Below are 20,918 nucleotides of genomic sequence, written 5' to 3'. Positions count from 1 at the left end.
ACAGTGACGATACCCTGAAAATGGCAGAAGCATTCTGCTACCTAGACTTACAGAACTTCCCTGGTTCTTCCTCTTTCTAAGCCCATTTCTGAAGCCTTTCTCAAGTCTGTAAGCAGATCCATATTCTTTGAATAAATTCCCCTTCTGTTTGTGCTTTCTGGAATTATTTTCTGTTGCTTGCCCCCAAAGAACCTGACCAATTGAAAAACTGTCTACCAAGAGTGGGTTATAGATAGTCAACCCCCAAGGAAATGCAGGCTGTTTGAAATTGGTTATTGGGCAAGAAGCAGCAGCAAAACACAGTGAGACTCTTATTCATATTCCAGGATGAGAAACCAGAAATCCGTGATATTCAGGGACACAACAATGAATAGAGTTAGCAAGAGTGGCTTCTCCTCTAATTAGCCAGAAAAGGAGGACTAAGCTCCAGGGCACTAGTGGCTGGTATAGAACAATTTAAAGGTGTGAGTGATTTCTGAGAGCAGGGTTGTTTGTTTTTATTCACCTAGCCCCTAGAGATGTGCCTGGCATATAGCAAATGAATGAATAAGATGGCTCTGCTGATGAAATCAGGTAACATAAAGAGACAGAGAAAATGACAAGGGAAAATTCCTAAAATCTTGAGTCAGGGCATAATCTCAGGAACTTTCTTTGACCCTGATAGAAGAATCCCTTACTTCTTGTAGGTGATCTAAAAACAAGTCTCAAAGCCAGCTTCTAAGATTGCACATCTTGTATATTGGTCTGGAAAGAGTACTGATAATTTGAAGGGGATATCTAAGATGCTTTGGTGGTCTTGACAAGATTTCTAAACATTCCAGCTCCTCTGGTGTTCTTCCCATTGTTTATTCCTTACCCAAGAAATTAATCCCACCCTTACCTGAAGAACCCATCTCTCCCTTGAAGCCAACTCCTTACCACTCATTTTTCAATGGTAACAGACAGGTGAAAAAGCTCCAATTTCATCCCACTCTGGAAGAAATGCAGATTCAAAGCAGGAAAAAACAGTGCTTACAAAATCACAAAATTACAAAGCAAAAAAAAACAGCTGCCATCTTAGTGAAGTCTCTAGGGTTTGTCAAGATATTTCTCCAAACTGAAAGATAAGTTATTACATCTTGAATTCTCTACTTGTTTTAAAGATGACTAACACTTGGTGGGCAAGCAACATATCTGCCAGGTGACTCAAAGGCTACAATGTCTTGAGTGGGGCTTAGAGTAAGGAAAGAAGGCTACAGGGTAAGCACCTAGACGCCTTCAACCAGCAGGTACCAGGGCACTTGAAGTATCTGTGGTAGAACACAGTGCTGTGTGGAGCCTGTTGAGTCTCAAGGAAAGATCGACAGCCGAGTCCTGGGATATTAAAGCAAAGTTATAGCCTCTTTAGCCATTATCCAATTTTTAAAATAACAGGTGTATTGAGATATTATTCACATACCATATAATTCACTCATTTTGAGTGGATTAACACTCAATGGTAATTATTGTATATTCACAAAGTTGTGTGACCATCACATAATCAATTTTAGAACATTTTCATTGTCCCCGAAAAGAAACCTAGTTAACTATTAGCAGTCACTCCCAATTCTCTCCTCTCTCCATTCCCTGGAAACCCCTAGTCTACTTCTGTCTCTATGTATTTGCCTCAACCACATATAATATGTGATCTGCTGTGACTGACTTCTTTCATTTAACATAATGTTTTCAAAGCTCACTTCATGTCATAGCATGTAACAATTTCCTTTCTGTTTATGGCTGAATAATATTCCATTCTATGGACATACTACCTTTTTTTCCATTCTTCAGTTGCAGGATATTTGGGTTTCCACTTTACTGGGTATTGTGAATGCTGCTATGAACATTGTCGTACAAGTTTTTATGTGGACATATGCTTTCATTTGTTTTGGGTATATACTTAGCAGTGGACTTGCTGTGTCACAATTCCACCTTTTTGAGGGACTTCCAAGTCCATTTTCCTAAGTGGCTGCACCATTTTACTTTTCCACCAGTGGTATATGAGGGTTCTGATTTCTCCACATCTTTGCCAACACTTGTGTTTGTCTTTATTTTTTATTATAACAATCCAAGTGAGTGTGAAGTAGTATCTCATTGGGGTTTTGATTTGCATTTACCTAATGGCTAATGATGGTGAGCATCTTTTCATGAGCTTTATTGGTCATATCTTCTTTGGAGAAATGTCTACTAAAGTCCTTTGCCCATTTTTAAATTGGGTTTTGGTCTTTTTGTTATTGAGTGATGTGTTCTTTATATATTCTAGATAACAAATCCTTTATCAGATATATGATTTGCAATTATTTTCTCCATTTCTGAGGGTTGTCTTTTCACTTTATTTGTATCCTTTTCTTTTTGTAAGTCACAAACCATGTATGTTTTCTTTTTTATTAAAGAAGTTGTGGGTTACGGAACAATCATGGATAAAATACAGGATTTCCATGTACTACCCTATTAGTAACACCTTGCATTGGTGTGGTACATTTGTTTAAATTGATGAAAGCACATTTTTATAATTGTACTATTAACTATAGTCCATAATTTAACTTAGGGTTCACTGTGTACTATAGTTTCTTGGATTTTTTAAAAAATATTATTCTATTACTATATATAAACCTTTATATATATATATATAAACTATATATAAACATTTCTCTTTTTAACCACATTCATTTATATATTTCATTGCTATTAATGGTACATTGTTGTTCTAACATCACCACAATCCATTACCAAATCATTTCCATCATTCCAAATAGGAACTCAGTACATTTTAAGCTTTAACTCCTTGTTCCCTCTCCCCACCCTGTCCCCTGGTATCCTATTTTCTAGATTCTGACTCTATGAGTTTGCTTATTCTAATTATTTCATGCCAGTGAGATCACACAATATTTGTCCTTTTGTGTCTGCTTTATTTCACACAACATAATGTCTTCCAGTTCATCCATGTTGTCGCATGTGTCAGAATTTCATTCCTTTTTACAGCTGAATAATAGTCCATTGTATGTATATACCATATTTTGTTTATCCATTCATCGGTTGATGGACACTTGGCATGATGGTTGAGTTCTTGTGTCAACTTGGCTGGGTTTTGGTGTCCATTTGTTTGGTCAAGCAAGCACTGGCCTAATTGTTACCGTGAGGACATTTCGTGGACTTAAATCATCAATAAATTGACTACATCTATGGCTGATCCATCTAAAATCAGCTGAGGAGATTGCTTTCAACAATGAGGGAAGTCTCATTCAGTTAAAGGCTTTAAAAGGAGAAGAGATTATTTCAGCAGAGAGAAGAGAGAATTTCCGTTTCTACTTCATCCAGCCAGCTTTTTCTGGAGAATTCGTCAAAAACCTTCACTGGAGTTCTCAGCTTGCAGCCTGCCCTATGGAATTTGGATTTGTGCATGTCCACAGTCATGCGAGACAATTGATATAAAAACTCATATTTACAGGTATCTTCTGTCAGTTCTTTTTCCATATAGAATCCTAATACACTTGGGTTGCTTTTATCTTTTGGCAATTGTGAACAATGACCCTATGAACATCGGTGTGAAAATATCTGTTCGAGTCCTTGTTTTCAATTCTTTTGGATATATACCTGGTAGTGGGATTGCCGGGTAATATGCTAATTTTATACTTAATTTTCTGAGGAACTGCCAAACTGTCTTCTACAACAGTTGTATCATTTTACATTGCCATCAGCAATCACTAAGTTTTCCTATTTCTCTGCATCCTTTCCAATACTTGCAATTTTATGTTGTTTTTAAATAGTAGCTATTCTAGTAGGTGTAAAATGGTATATCATTGTAGTTTTGATTTGGATTTTCCTGATGGCTAATGATGTTGAGCATCTTTTCATGTGCTTTTTGTCCATTTTTATATCTTCTTTGGAGAGAAGGTCCTGAAGATGAAGCCCTACATTTTCTTTTAGGAGTTTTATAGTACCAGCTTATATTTAGGTCTTTGATCCATTTTGAGTCAATGTTTTTAAAGACCTCAGGTTGAGGTCCTCCTTCATTCATTTGAAAATTGGGATCCAGTTTTCCCAGCACCATTTGTTTATCTTTGTGTCTCTTGAAGCATAAAAGACTTTAATTTTGTTGATGTAAAATTTATTTAATTTTCTTTTGATGCTTTTGTTTTTTGTGTCATATCTAAGAAACTATTGTCTAATCCAAGGTCATGAACATTTACATCTATGTTTTCTTTTAAGAGTTAAGATTTAACTCTTACATTTAGGTCTTTGATCCATTTTGAGTTAATTTATGTATATGATGTGAGGTGGGAACAAGTATCCATTTTCATTCTCAGAAATTTGTATTGACTTGATCCTGGACCGTTGATACCTGATTATACAACACCAGGCAACAATCCATCCTCGGCCACCCATCATCATGCCATAAGATAAGGGAGGTTTTGACATAATAGTAAGTTGCATCAATAGGTTTTTCATACTCAGAACATGATAACTTCTGCTGCACTCCTTCCCTTCCCTGTATTTCAGGGTTTTTCAACAATAGCACTATTAATATTTCAGACAGGATAATTATTTCTTGTGGAGCTGTTCTCTGCACTGTAGAATGTAACAGTTTCCCTGGTCTTCAACCACTAGATGCCAATAGCAACCCCCTAGTTGTGGCAACCAAAATTGTATCCAGACATTGCCAAATGTCCATTGGGTGGCAAAATCATTCCTTGTTGAGAACCACTGCATTATCTTACCTATGGACTTATTGGTAGTTTTTTAAGATCTGTTGCCTGAAGAGAAAAAAAAAAATGAGCTTGATTACTAATGTCTTTGTACAGAATGCTGGCACCTGTAGAAATTGAACTGCTACCTCATTGCATGCCCACTCAGAGGTAAGCCCAAAGGGCATAAGAAAAGGAAAATCCAAAGTTGGTAAAATTTGAGTGGCATCTAATTGGCCACATTTCCTAGGAGAGATGACATGAGGTAAGGACTTACATTGTCTTAAGAAGTAGCTAATGATTTAACTAGATTTCTAGGAACTTGAAAGCTGTAAAATTTGATGTCAAGGTGGTTTGCAGAAGGGATCTCTCAACAGACCTAGAATGGACTCAAAGTGTGAGAATTTTCATGTCCCCATATAAATACGCACCAAAGATGCATACTGCAAAGGAATCACTCAATAAACAGGTGGTTATAATGACTTATTCCATGGCTATCAGTCAACATCCTTCCAGAATAATGCCAGTGCTTATTCAATGGACTCATGAAGTGGCAAAAGTATCATGTATCTCTGTATGCTAATACTAAGGTTGAAATTCAGTGAGGATGACCTGGTTATTGCAACTGCCAAGTACTCAATTTACCAGCACATTGATGAACTTTGAGTCTTCAATAGCATAAGTTTAGGTGGCTCGCCAGCTACCTCATGGCAGGGTCATCACTTAGGACCTCTTAAATCATGGGTGGGACAATGGTTTGTTTGTCCTCACCATATAATAGATACTCATTTTAGATTTGGATTTTCTTTCTCTCCTTAATGCTTCTTCCCAGGAGTATATACATGGACTTCGCACATACCTAATATGCTATCATTCTAGTCCATTTAGCATTGCCTCTGACCAGGCAAACTTGAACTTATGTTACAGAGGCAGAAATAACGCAAAGAACTGGTAACTGTGGAGTTGATTTATTATCTTGTACATCATCACTCAGACAGTTTGTCTTAAAGAAACACAAAAAGGCCTTGTAGAGACCCACGGATGCTCAAGTTTAGAAAATAACACCTTTTAAGATTGGGGCACTGTTCTGAAAGATACAGAATATGCTCTAAACATGTGCTAATACAGGGTGCATTTCTCCCATTTGCTAGGAACTAAGAAGTGGGAACTAGCTCCTGTTATACCTAATCATGCATTTGCTGATTTTCTTCTTCTTATTTCTGTTATGTGGCATCTGCTTGATTTGAGACCTTAGTATCCACATGAAAAAATGCTTTCAACAAGAGCACATGTTCATGAACTGGAAGCTGAGACTGCAACCCTGACCATTTGGGATCCTCATGACACTAGATGAATAGACAAGATTAGGTTATAAGGTTAAATGTAGTGACAGATCTGAACTTTGTCATATTTAACCTACTTTTCTTTATTGATATATGAAAATTAAATAACTATGCAGCCTCTTGCTTCCTAGTCACCTGACAAAATATTTTACTTGTCAACTTCATCTCCCTGAATTCTAGAGTTTACTAACATGGTTTACACTTTAATTCTAAGCCATTAATTTTTCTTTTGCTATATGGTTCCTTGGGTTCTCAGTCATATTGTGATCTGGCTTTTAGATTCACCTGTAATATTTTCATGATTTAATGTTCATCTATTTTCCTTATACCCTTCATTTTTCCCTAACTTGAGATCTTTGTTCTGCTTTCATTTTTATTTAGTGAAAGTGGTTCTTTAAGTAAGTTTGTAATTAGGGCATTTGGATGTAATACTTTATGAGTCCTTATACATCTTAAAATATTTTTTGTTTGTGCTGCATGAAAAGAATATTTTCATCCAATTTCTTCTGTCACTGCTCTTTTCAAAAAAAGCTCTTCTACTGTCTTCTGATTTCCTATGTTGATGATTAAAAAGTCTGATGCTAGTCTATCTTTCCTTTTGTGAGCAATCTGTTAATTTTGCTTATAATTTTAAGTTTGTTTTGCTATCCTTATAGTTCAGAAATTTCACCAGGATGCGTATCTCTCTCTCCATTTTTTCATTAATCTTGTTTTATTAAAACTCAGTAATTACTTTCATATTTGAAGGAAAGATCTGAAAATCTGAATGATTCATAATGTGGAAGGGCAGAGTTTATTGAAGTTTTCTTTTATTATTTCTTTGATTACCACTTTCCTAAGTGTTCCTGTTTTCTCTCTCTAGATCAGCAACGGTTTCAATATTGTGTCTCTTGGACCACTGTTTCCTGTTTTTTCACCCATGATTACCATATTTGGAGTTACACTCTTGGTTGCATTTCATCTCCCAAAACATGAATTTCATCTCAGCAGGTATCTCTCTCTCTCTCTCTCTCACACACACACACACACACACAATTTCTCTATTGAATTTTTAGTTCCAGGTTTCTGTAACTATATCGCTTTAAGAGTTTTAACCATATTTTACCGAAGATTTCTTCCATTTTCTACATTATCTCCACCTCCATAATACAGGCTTATCGTAGTTTTTCAGTTTAGCTTCTTCTCCTTCTATCTGTGCTGTAATGTATCCATCAAGTGGCTTGTGATTGTTCTCTAACTATTCGTGTTGACTGTGTGTGGCTTTCAACACCTCTGTAGATTTCTCTGGTTCTTGGGTACTGATAGTCACAGAAGGCACTTTTCCTTTGGTGGGCAGCCAGTGTTCAGCTTGGCCCCTTTGTTAATACAATGGCAGAGGGCTCTCAGTTCACATTCTGAGTAGGGATAGACTGAGCTTAGCCCAACATGGAAACTATCCTTCCTAGGATGCCCCCATCCACTGCACAGTAGCCTCTCCCATTGCTGCATAGTCAAGGGCAGAGACATCCCTCCCTTACTTTCTGTTTGTGTATCCCCCCAGGTGAGCCGCTGCCACCATGCACCCCCTTCATAGTCCATTCCCCATCAGCTCCCAGCAAATCACATGTACATTTTTACTCCCAACCTGTACCATCTTCCAAGGTCTTTGAATCTTACTCTATATGGAATCTCTTCAGTTTACCAAGATCTGCACTCAGCTTTTCCTGGATGACTGTTTTCTTCACGATGGGAATATGAGGCAAGGTCACCGTCTTCCCAAAATCCCACATCCAAATGTGCTAAATGCATTCTTACTCCTTAGGAAGATAATATTTTATGTGAGATGAAATTATATTATAATTGCTTTTGTAAATTACTTCTGTAGAAATAAAATATGTATGGAATTTTGTGATAGTACAAAAATAGATCCGGATATGGCCACATGAATATAGCTTTTATATTTTTCATTAAACGCTCACTTCTGATTTACCAGCCTCATCACCTATCTGATTATTGCAAACTGGCTCATATTATTAGCTAATTTTTCATAGTAGTAATGATTGCTAACATTTACTGGGTATTTACTATGTGTTAGCCACTGAAGTAAGCTTTTGCATGTACAAATTAATGAATCTTTGCAAAAGTCTATGAAATAGGTACTATTATTTCCAACATATTACAGTGTAGAGCCAAGATCCAGAGAGGTTAACTTGCTAAAGTCACAAAGTTAATTAGATGTTTTCTTGCCCTAACTAAATAATGAGTTACTTGAAAGTATAGTTCATGTCTTATACTTCTCTGCATCCCCAACCATGGTCAGGACTTTAGTAAATAAACAGGTGAGAGAAGAAGCAAAGTTTTATTCATACTTGTTTCCCCAGAACCCAGCATAGTGCTATAAAACTAATGCTTCAAAATGTTTTAATTTATAAATGGAAGCACTGACAAACTTCTGAGATTAGCAAAGGAAATCCACATAAGATAACCTAAGGCTGCTTACAGAGGACCTGACTTCATCACTTACCCTGGGTTCTGGAGATCCAAACATGAATATAATATTGCCTGTGTCCTTAAAGAACAAGTAGTCTGAAGGAAACACAGACACACGAACCACTGAAAACAATAACATATTATTTTAAAAATGTATATGTAAAATGCTATAGGACCACACATGAGAACTATTAATTTTTCCAGTAGGATCATAAGTTTTTGCTTCTCATTAGTTAACAATAGAATCAGATACAGAAATAAACACTACTTTACAGTTTTTCATTAGAAAGTTTATTGCATTAATCTACAGCTTATTTGGTGATATAAATGACAGTGTAGGCTAATATTGATGAAAGTTTATCATCTTTGGAAAAGATAAATATTTCAACAATGAAAGGTTTCTTTGCTTGCTACAACCAAGAAAATCCTAATGTATTTTGAATTTTTCCTCTTAAAAATATATATTGCAATTTGGCCATATCAAAATGAAGCCTAGGCTAAATACTGAACTAGAATAAGCAGACACAGTGTTAGGACACCAATATTAACAGTACATGTTTAGTTAACTAATAAACTAATTAACTAGTAAACAAACACCCATCTGCACTGTGACTCACGCTTGCATATCTATGTGCAGTTCCATGATATAAAGCCTTTAAGATCAAATTATATTTTAAATATTTAGTTTGAATAATAAAGACACATCACCCAGGGATAGAAAATTCTTCATTAAAAAATGTAACCTTAAAACTCAGATATTTATGATTTCATCTTATTTTAAGTGAATTTCCATTATCAGCATGATTTTTAAATGGAATTGTGATACTTCTGTGCAACTTTTGCAATATCTATAGTTTTTAAATCCCAATAACCAAGAACTATTACTGTAGCTCTTTGGGATCAAGATGAGCACATTTTTACAAAGTTGTTTGCCTTTCTCACAACATACAATCGTTGTGCTAATGAATTTGATTGTAATTTGGTTATAACTGTCTTACTATAAAACTCTACAGCTGACTTTCCCAAATTATGTGACTATGGTTTTCTATAAAGATGATGCTAACCATATTAAACTAAATGTTAACATTACTACTATATCATTGATGAGGTATTGATGTCAGGCATTGTAAATAATTATGAAATAATTAGCCGCAATATATAATTAGCTACAAATAACATTTTCAACTTATTAAAGCAACCGTGAGTTATCATTTGGGCAAGTTTGGGTGTGTGAGTGTGTGGGTGTGTAGATACACAAATAATTTATAAATTTTCTGATATATCAACTTCTAGGAAAAGAATAAAAATTTGGCTGATATTCTTACATGAATGGCCTTTGATAGGTATCTTCAAATTCATTCACCACTTTAACCACTACAGTATATAAGGGAGAAATTATTTTTAGTGTTTAAAATTAAAGTGGGTTTAAAGGTCAGGAGAACAGATCTATGATATATGAAAAATGACATCTCCATCAAATTAAATTTGATGTGTCTTGAAAAGTTCCCGAAGGTTGCAGTTGTGGGAAAATTTTGCTAGGTTTCTTTTTGTTTTTTATTATCTCTTATTCTGAAAAAAGTATTTCTCTCTTTACTCAAATCTGTATCAAAATATCTAGAAAATTTTTCTTACTCAACTAGACTTCTCTGTATGTAACATGTAGTTTTACAATATCTACAATGATTTCAGGGATCTAATGTTTGAAAACTTCAGGTGTAAGTGTTGTTTCAGGACAATAGACAGCCCTGAGCAACTTATTTGTCAGAAAGAATGTGCAGTAAGGGACGGCTGGGCCCCTTTGGAGTCCACATCTGTTGCCCAGGTTTTCTAGTTAAGTTGCTTTTGCTTTTGTACATGAAACTTTCATTTGTTATAATGGAATGAGAAAACAAAATTTCTTTTCTTTTTTTTTTTTTTAACCTATCTCCAGGAAGTAATGGGAAAACTCAAACTTATCATGGAGCTCTGAAAAGATCTTTAACAAAGAAGGAAATAATGTCTTGGCTTTTTCTTGTCAAAAAGGACTCTTTATGGCTACTGAACCACAAATGTCTTAATTAGATCCTTATACCTTATACCCTATAACCTATAGTCAAGGATCGGCCAGTGGTTAACTATTAGAATAAATCAGTTGTCTCTATGGTGTGTTCCAGACAATTCCATATTTTCTTGAATTAACTTTGAGGTTCCTTAAGAGAAATGGCCATCAAAGGAGTGAGAGTTCTAAGTGTGTTTGTTCTGTCATCCACCTGAAGAAATCGCCATTACAGGGGCAGGCATGCAACATGAAATAACTGAATATCTCAGCTCAATAATAGGCAGGAACAATGCCTTATGTATACTATTGGCAAATGGGTGCACACCACATATTTGTTAATTGATTCATTGAGACATAATGCCATAAGGGTTTCATGTCTTTAAAAGAATGAAGATCATCATTTTTCCTTATGAAGTTGCTTCTTAATTCAGCCTTTCAACCCCTTTGCTTGTTCAGGGAGATCCAAGAAACAGAAACCACCTTTCTTGCAGCATATCTGTATTTTTATGAGGTACCTACCTTGGAGCGAAAAATGTTATTGCATGATACATATGCAAAGAATGGCTATACGTTCTGTGTACATGGAACAGACCTGATTTAAGCCTATGGCAGCATAAATATTAATAATGCCCTTCTTTACTCTTAAAAGTGTCCCAGTTTGGATGGTCAATGATAGGACCGCTGTATGAAGGTCTTTAGAAAGATCAGCCCATGGCACTCATGCAGTAAAAATTCCTCCTTCTTCCTGTTTTGCCAAATAGTTTCTCATTGATCTTTTGCAAATATCACTTCGACTAATGGTTTATATGAATAAGGAAGACAATTAGCATATTTATAGCTCTTTGCAAGTAGCCTCCAAACTTATAATCTATGTAGTCACTTTTCAGTGACCACCATGGGAATGTTCCTCACTGGAGACCTAGCGAGCTGCAGCCCCAGACTCAGGGAACTCAGAGATCAAAAGGAACTCCATCTTAGAGTATTAACAAGTCTTCTCCATTTCAATCATAAGCCATCTGTATTATGGCTAAGATAAAATTTTAGTAATAATCAGTAATGATCAGTTTTAGTAAATTTGAATTATAATATATATTCTCATATCCTCCCTCCAAAAGAAAAGAGACCAATGCATTTTTTTACCAAGCAAAAGATGTGTGGCAATAATACAAGAAACAATGAACATATAATATAATAAATTTTCATTAACAATCCAAACACTACAAAACATAGAATATGCAACTTAAAAATGGAAATACAAATTAATGAAAAATGGGTACATGTCATATTAGCAATGCAAAAGACCAGCTTAAGCATAATTTCTCTAAATCAACAATTAATAAAAGGAAAGTGCCCTTTTCTCAAATATGCACAAAAATATTTCAGTCACTTCTAGGGAAAAATTAATCAAAACTTTCTGTTAACTTTATATTACAGTATGTATTACTAATGGTTTACAAAACTTAAGCTTCTTCTTACACTTAAAATTTACAACCTTTGCCAATCATTACGCACTCATTCAATCCAGTCTGTCAAAAATTAAATTATTTCATTTCTTTATTTATGAAATAATTATTGATATGTTATGGATCTCAAGTGGTGAATGTGTATGATGGGGACAAGTGCTCAGAGTAATGCGGATCCAAAGGGGGCTATGGCTCAGACAGGGAGAAAAATCACCTCTGCCTGGCACATCAGTGTATTGACTCTTGCAATCCTTCTACTATTTATAAAATAATTCTAATTTTACATTTCCTCATTTTTGAAAAGTCTAAAGTTTTCATGTTTAAATTTGCTATCCACTTCTAATTGATTTAAAGTCTATCCAGTTATGCCACTTGACAGAATGTTTCCTCTTATGTTAATATTCTCCCTACACTTCTGAGTCCATCTGAAAAAAAATTAAATGGTAAGGGCTTAATAATATGCCCCTTTTCTTCTCTGTGTTTATTGATTCACACCACTTTTATGAAGTGAATTTTATGATAAACTGCACAATCTTAGGTACAGCTCTACAATGAAAATGAGAAGGAAAATATTTAAATTTCAATTTTCAAGCAGTAATACCAACGTCCACTGCAACCCGTCTCAAAAGGAGTTCTGCGAGCTCATGTTTTTTAGCCAGGATCTGACAGTAAGTCATGCTTCATGGGTGCAGTTCTAAAACTAACGGCAATGGGAAATCACATTGGTATCTCCTTCCAAGCCACCTGTACAAAAAGCGCCTACAGCCAGTGTCAGCCTCAGCTTTGAGCTTTCTGGTTCACGTCCAACAACTGCCTATCAAATCAGTCAACATTCATATATGGTGGCTAACTTGAGGACGGAGAACTGAACTGCAGTTCTGGAGAGTGTTCCAGCGGCTAACCAGTGTCCTTTGGTGTCATTCACTGCTGCTGCCGCTGCTGCTGCTGCCACTGCCACTGCCACCCTCTTGCTTGGGGGAGGACGAACTGTCTCGGACTGGCAGCAGGTCATAATGACAGGGGATGTGACTATTTTTTGGGAGGTCATACGGATCCTGAGTGAGATGCCCGTTATTGCTGAATATTCCTTGTACAACACTCACTGTAGGTTCTGTGATAACCAAGGACATGTTAATTTATCAGTGATGGAAATTTTTAAAAGAATAGAGTTACATTTCTTGCAAATGTCAAACACAGAAGAGGACTTTATGTGAAAATAAAAGAAAAAAGGATATAAAAACCTTTAAAGACAAATGATTCTATTAAAATCCCACGGGTATAGCTGCTCTGTGGTTGCACAGATGCAGTGCAACCTGCACTGTAACCCTGAAGCACACGAATGGGGTTCAGGACAAAAGGATGACCATGTGGCTGGGATGAAGACATGGGGGAATATACAGATTGGAATCATAGTCTGGAAAACACATTGGGTATAATCTGCTCCAGACCCCTTACTCTGTAGATGAGAAGACTGGGGTCCTTAAAGGTTAAGTCAATTTGTGGAAACACTCAACAAATTCACAACTTTTGGTCAGTTGAGCTCCCTTTCTACTGTGGCAGGCTCATGGGACAGTTTACAGGGGCTCATTACTGACTTTTCAAAAATAAATTTAGTTCACTATGGCTCCCATTTTAACAAGGTGTCTTAATTCTTTAAAAATAAATTCAGTTTTAAAAATATTTATTTATGTATGCCTTTTCAGGTACATGTCTATGGCAGAAAATGAATTTCTATAATTAAATTAGCCAATTCATTTACAAGTAGTAGAGCATTTATTAAAGTGAGATTAAGAGAGAGCAAGATAGTAAGAGGGAGTGAGGAATAAAGAGAGAGAAATTAAAATATATAATCCTACTGTCTAGCCAATTGTGGCTCTGATATGTTTTAACTTTGCCTAAATGGCATTTGCAAAGGGCAATCAAATGACTCTAATTTTAAATTGGAGTCTTATTAATTTGTATCAGATTCATACCTGAGAATATACTGATATATTAGACAATTTAAAAGTCAAGGTTCCAGTCCTGCTAAAAGCATTATATTAATATAATGAATCAACCAGGAAATGGAACTACCTGTTTAATCCACTTGAACTATTTGTTTTGGCTAATTTGACATATTAGCTAATACGATAAATGCTATTCCACGTGTGTGCTGAGACATTTGCTATGGTTACAAAACAAAAGATGGATGACCAGGGGGAAGATAAGGAAATCTTACTTTAAATTTTCTAAATGGTATTTTCCCCTGAAAAATTCATTTTACACCAATTAATATAATTGCTGTACTCACAGGTTGCATCTAAAATATGGGTCATTATTTCCAATAAAGTTTAGCTGAACTAAAAATATTTTATTCCCAGACTTTAAAATTGTTTCCAAAATAAAAAGAAAATTCCCATACACTAGATTGTTTCTTTGGTTGGGAGAACTCACCGACTTCGTAGACATTCCTGTTGGCAGGAGTGGAGTTATTGATTTCCGCATATGGAGAATCTCTCCGTGCTGGCGATTTCATCTCCACATAGCCACACTCTGAGTTTTTGGGAATAAGTATAGGTGGGTCTTTAATAGTGGCATATGGGTTTTCAGAACTGCTTAGGGAGCAGTTACTGGAATTATATTCAGAATTCTTTACCAGGTCTGTGAAGAGAGATGGGGGAAGGAAATAAATGCATACTTCTTTTCATAGTCCTAATTTACATGGAGAGGTTAACTATTTTCTTTGTGGCTAGATTTCTATAATTATGTAAGCTGAAAATAATAAAGTACATTTTCCACTCATTTTGGAGAGATTTTCTCATAAAATTGCCCATCTATAAAGTCATATTAGCTCATCACTAAGGTGAGTACCAATGGAGATGTCATGGATCTGGTTTCATTTTTATCATCATATTCAGATAAAATTAATTCTGTTCTATTTTACTAATAGTCTCTGAATTCCCAAAGGCTTTAAATCACCAAACCAGTTGCTGATGTCCCCAGGAGCATGGGAGGGTTCTATTATAATAGTGAAGAAGGAGGAAGGCATTTGTGCTGTCAAACCTCACCCCTGGACACATGAAGTTACTGCTGAAAATCCTCCTGAAGAGCAGGCCTCTGTCAACAAGGAACCATGCTGTCTCTTCTCATTTTCCTTCTATTTCCTTTTTTTACATTTCTCTCTCCTCATAAGCCATATTTCTTTTGATGGAATTATGAGTGTTTTCCCAGTGAAGTGAAACCTTTGTTCTCCAAAATATGCTCTCCAAAACAAGATTATTTGTTCCCTGAAACAAGATTCACCTATGGCCTCTCTCCTGATGGCAGTCAAGCATGTTTGTTTGTTTGTTTATTTGAGTAATTTATCACACTAACAGTTCTACAGTTTCTCTACACTGTCACCCTTGCTCATTTAACAAATCATTTCAGTATCTGAGATAAAAAGATAAAAAGCTTCAATTCTGATAAAGGTATTTCTTCCTCAAATTTACACCATACCTTTTAAGGATTTTCCTATATAACTTCTGTCAAGTCCAAAAGCACCTGGGATAAAGGAAGTAAAAAAAACACCCAGTGAGAACTGAAAGGAAGAAAGAGCTCACTTAATATTCCAAAGGCATGGAAAAGTACAGGTTTGGGTACTCACTATTTCCCTACTGCAGCAAATAACCACTGCTGTTGTTTTTCTAATTCTTTATGCCATCAGTTGCGCCAGGTGTCCTCATGCTTAGAATTAAAAATACATATATATCTATCTGACCAGTCACCTGCTTATTTACTGTGGCCTTGATCAACCAACAAGGTGCAGAAACTGAGGTACAGATGAATTAGTATACTGAATTGAAGGTTGCATAGAGAGAAGGGCACAACCAAGACTAGAAATGAGAATTCATTAGTATGTGTAGCTCTTTGGAGGCTTTAATGTTTTCCAACTGGTTCTCCCAATAACCACTATTCAATTATAGCACTGCCTCCATTAGAAGCAGTTCTCCACAGGCTGGTATGAGATCTTGCCCATCTTGATTCAGGTTTTATTTTAACAATTTGACTTTTCTGGGTATGGGAGCATAATTGTACTCATGTGGGAGCCCAGACAAAACATATGACTATCTTGTTTTAAAATATTTGGCCTTTATTTTGGTGGGTATGTGTGTGTGCATGTGTGTGTGTGACCCCCCTGACACTGGTTCTTCAACTTTTGGAAACAACTAAGCATCAGGCAGTGAGAACATGCAACCACTTACTGAAATCGCTAAGGTGATCACTGAGGGGTTGAGTATGACTCCAATGGATTAGGAGTCAAAGGATTTGAATTTCATCACTTATTAGTTGTATGACTGTGGGCAAGATGTTTAAATCTCTGGGTGCCAATTTTCTTATCTCTAAACTGAGAAAAAAAACCTGCCTTCATCCTGACAGGGTTATTTTGATCACTAAGAGAAATAGAGCATATGCAAAGGCTTTGTAAACTTTGAAACACCTTCTAAATGAATGGTGTTTCAATTAATGTAACACTTAATGTGTCACACTACCCTCAACTTCATTCTATCTGTAGGCATTTCAAGGCATTTTTGATTATCGTTTAAAGAAATGTTACAGACTTAGGTTAAAAGCAGAGTAAAGACTTGGTGACAAATAGTCCAAATAAGTCTCTGAGAACAGTAAAGAAATGCGCCCCCCATCCCACCCCGCCAAACCACTCTCTGTGCACCGCTTAGAGTGATGTTGAACTCAAGTGCTCATGATGATGTCCTATGGGGGGCCACCGAGGAAGGCCACATTTTTGTGGATAAAGAGGGAGCCCTTCCTAAAGGAAAAGGGTGTGTCTAATATCCATCATCTTGGGACAGGAAATGGGAACATTTTCCTCTCTCAGGTACTCACTTGGGCCTGGGTTGTGTAGAGTTTAGCTAAGCTCCCAGTGTGTGGGAAAGGCACAGGGCCGTGCACGGATGCAGGATAAAGGGGCCCCATGAGGATGGGGCAGGGGCTGTGGGCTCTGGGGGCAGCCTTCTTCAGGAGCTTTGTCAATGCCATGCTCTGCCAGATTCCCTCGGCCAACTCCAAGCTGTAGCAGAGTTGTGTTAAATGTCTACCTCAACTTGGCTGTGCAATGGCTAGCCTTCCCCAATATGAAGAGCAGAGTTGGGTGGTTGGTGAATTATGGGACAAGAGTTGGAGCTGTGAGAACAACCACCCTTGCACATGCTCTGTTCACTGCCTTGGAGCATCCGAGGATGCTGTTTTAACAACGAAGCAGGCAGGCTTCTTCATAAACTCCTGTAGGTACCAATCCTGGGAAAGGGGCTTTCAAGTGCTGTTTAATCTAATTCACAAATGAGCCAGAGCATGATCATCACCCCTGTTTTACAAATGGACAAAGCAACTCTGGGAGGGTAAGAGAACCAGAATTTGATCTCAGTGCTTTTTAAGTCAATTTCAGTGCTGTTTTGGATAAAATCACATCAACGTTCCCATTGCTTAAAACACCTACACAATCATGTACACGTGCCCTACTCTGATCTCTGTAAGGGATGACTTGTTCTATCCAACAATTTTAAATGGACATTAAATGTAGAGTTCCTCTTGGATGGGGACAAATCAAAGATCCAGAATTTCTGACGAAGCTCCTACAGTCCCAACAACTAGTCCCTTGGGCCTCACTGAGACAGACAATGGGGAGGTCTATAGTGACAACTGCTGTGACTTTGAGTGTTCTGATGTCGGGACAAATTACAGCAGGTTACAGAGGAACAAGAGGACTTCTCCCTCATTAGTGCTGGTTAGTATTTTGCTGACTATCATTTCATGTACTTCTTTGGGTGAAATTATCAATGTACCTTAGAATTTTTATCTTCCTTAATGATAAAATGATTTCACCAATAGGCACATTGTGAATCTGGTATATACATTATTTTAACTGTGTTTAGAAACATTTATCTTACTGATTATATTGGTGTAGAATGCAGATAAAGTTAAGAATTTTTACTCATTTTTTTCCTTAATAATTTCTGGTTCTATAGTATGAAGACATTCTAGAGACTGCAGGCCGGGACGCGTCTGGCTCAGGGGACTTGACATACACACTGTTCACAGAGAGGCTGCAGGGTGGAGAGGGGGAGCAGTCAGAAAACCAACTTTGGACCTGAATTTATCCCTTTCCTTCTATGAAATCTTGGACAAGAGAGTTAACCTCTCTGTGCTTCTTTGTTTATTTCTCTATAAAACTGCAGTATTTTGTCAGATTTAGCAAACGAAACTATATAAAGGCCAGTTAAATTTGAATTTCAGAGAAAAAACAAATAATTTTTAGGGTAAGTATGCCCAAATGCAGTATGTGGGACAAATGTACACCAAAAAGTTGTATCTTGTTTACCTTAAATTCAAAGGTAACTGGGCTTCCTCACAGCCCTACCCCTGAGTAAATACATATGATGGAGTTCGTTACCCATAGGCACTGCACACGTTGGTTACTATGTCATTGAGCTCCTTCATGAAAACAAGGGGCATGTGCTCGGAATCTGCACCACATCCTCGATGTGGATCACAGCAGGCCTTTAAGTGTGGTTCCGGTATCCACCCGCTCCTACTTTCAGGGGATCCACGAAATCAAAACTATTTTTATAACAATACTCTGACATTAGTTGCATTTTTCACTCTTGCTGTCTCTCAAGTGTACAGTGTAGCCTTCCAGAGGCCCAACATGAAGCATGAAATCACAACCGACTGAACGTAGAAACAGATAGGAACTCTAGCTGTCTCTCATGAAGCCAGACGTGAAGAGATTTATAAAAATGTAAAATGGAGCCACTCTTCTCACTCATTTTTTTTTGAAAATGTAGTTATTTTCCATAAAAATGTACCTTACGTTAATACAGAATGAGGTTACTATTAATATTTTAAAATAAATTAATAAGTCACATTTACTTTTTTCTTAATTTTAATTTCTAATACGGTAAATATTGATAGATTTAGCTCATAAATAGAAGCTCTTTGGGGCCTCCATAATTTTTAAGAGTGTAAAGGGGTCCTGATTCCAAAAAGTTGGAGAACCACTGAAGTACAATATTCCTGCTGATATCTGTTTTCTCACCTAAAAGGAGAGACGGGGCCTGAGGTGGGGAAAGCTGAGCACAGGTGGAGGGGCTGCCTGTACATTAGGGGCACACATCCTGGTGTCCAGCTGACTGGGTTCAAATACCAGGCAGCTTAACCTCTTTATGACTCAGTTTCCCCAGCTCTCAACAAGGAGATGTTAGTAATAATAATATCTGACTCTTAGGGCAATGGTGAGCATTAAGTAAGTTAATAACTATAGAGTTAAAATGTAAGGTCCAAGTGGCTGAGATCTTTGTTTATTTTTATCAATTCCTGATAAAGTAGGACCTTAATAAATGTTTGTTGAATGAATAAAGTACTTAGGATAACAGTAAGCCCTATATAAGTGATAGGTATAATTATATTATTATTATTTTTTGTTATTGTATGTTTTCAGTAGACCTCTGTGACACAGATACAAATCTATGACTATTTTAGGGGACTAAAAGATAAAGGTGCTTTGTGAGGACAGGAGTCAGGGTTGCTTTACCGAGCTCGTTGAGGTAGCCACCGTGTTTCCAGTCTGCTGGAAGGGTGCCCGTGCAGTCCACCATGGGGCCTCTCTTTCCAGGGTTCACGTTTTTAAGATTCACAAACAGCTGATTGTTTTTTGACTGTTAGAAACATTAACAATAAAAGATTAATAAAGAGAGCACAGTGGGGCAGAGCACATAATTACCTATCTGGTAAACTCTGGGAAACAGCAAGTTCACAGCGGATTTCAAGGACGGGTCCTTAAATGACGCTAAGCTGAGGGGCAGAGGCCACTATTCCTCCACTGCTTCAAGCCCTTCATTTCACGTTGTCACCCTGCGCCAATTAGACATGACCAGGGTTTACATACGTAGAGCTTGGAAACTGAATTCTTGGTCTGAGCTCTGCCCGTCAAAAACTGTCAAGATCTTGCATGAGTCACATGTGACTCTTAGCAGTTTTCCTAGGCACAAACGTGAAAAGATGATGATCTGATTTGCCTTCTTCCCTGAATTTATATGAAAATCAAATGGAATGATGACTATGAAAGTCTCTAGAGAATGTGAAGTGCTCTTTAAATGGGAGCCACTATTAAGTAAAATCCAGTGGCATTAATTTAATTAGTTGAATTAGCTGGAATTAGACAACAGAGAATGAGAATATAATTTCGGTGCAATTGGAAGGCAGAAATGTTTGGGGTTTCAGAGGATTCTGAGGGAGGGGTAGGAGTGAGTTGGGTGGTGCTGGATGAGCAACCGGGTTCTAGAAGCCCTGCATCTCCAACCTCTCCCTGCATTTGTTTCCTCACTTGCAAAATGGGGATAATAATCACTGTGTTACAAGGTATGTGTGAAGATTGAATGAGTCTTTGTTTCTAAAGTGCTTAGAAATGCTCTTCAAATAGTATCAGGTTGTCACTACTTAACCAGTTTTGACTTACAAAAATAGACATTTCATGTGGTTTAACCCAAATACATGCATATTATTAATGTGTTACTGAGTTACAGCTGAACAGGAAAGGATGCTAAAAGACAGGTGCTCAGAAAAGACAACTTGGCAATTTTACCTGGGGTTAATCCTGCCACAGGTCTTTATGATTTTACTAATGTCATTATGAGATATGATTTGAAAACCTCACACAATATTAGAAACATTTTTCCATGGAGGTCCAATGGAAACACTACAGTTCGAAGAGGCAGGGAAACCTCGACTCACAGAGCAGCTGCCTCACTCGCTAGCTGGGCAGCTGTTTTGGGAAGCGAGTTAGACTCCCTGATGCCCAGGTGTTTCGTCAATATACTTAAGATCATATCACTCACCCCACGGGAGTGTTTCGAGGAATAAATTAGGTAAT

General features: G+C 37.0%; 1 protein-coding gene across 5 annotated transcripts in view; it reads right to left on the bottom strand.

Annotated features, from left to right (window-relative positions):
• Positions 1 to 10,382: 10,382 nt before the first annotated feature.
• Positions 10,383 to 20,918, bottom strand: part of MEGF10 (multiple EGF like domains 10) — a 174,296-nt gene continuing 163,760 nt past the window's right edge. For 4 of the 5 annotated variants that reach the window (XM_037802087.1, XM_037802089.1, XM_037802091.1 and 1 more), the window contains 4 exons: positions 19,581 to 19,704; positions 15,491 to 15,535; positions 14,447 to 14,653; positions 10,383 to 13,124 (listed from right to left, as the gene is read on the bottom strand). In XM_037802087.1, the coding sequence (XP_037658015.1) occupies positions 12,931 to 13,124; positions 14,447 to 14,653; positions 15,491 to 15,535; positions 19,581 to 19,704 (570 nt within the window). In that variant the 3' untranslated portion in view covers positions 10,383 to 12,930. The remainder of the gene's footprint in view (positions 13,125 to 14,446; positions 14,654 to 15,490; positions 15,536 to 19,580; positions 19,705 to 20,918) is intronic. The other variant, XM_037802088.1, reaches the window with a different exon arrangement.

The sequence above is a fragment of the Choloepus didactylus genome, chromosome 13 (genome assembly GCF_015220235.1).
Source record: "Choloepus didactylus isolate mChoDid1 chromosome 13, mChoDid1.pri, whole genome shotgun sequence".
In the NCBI taxonomy this organism is placed as follows: Eukaryota; Metazoa; Chordata; class Mammalia; order Pilosa; family Megalonychidae; genus Choloepus; species Choloepus didactylus.
This window is presented reverse-complemented; position numbering and strand designations above follow the sequence as displayed.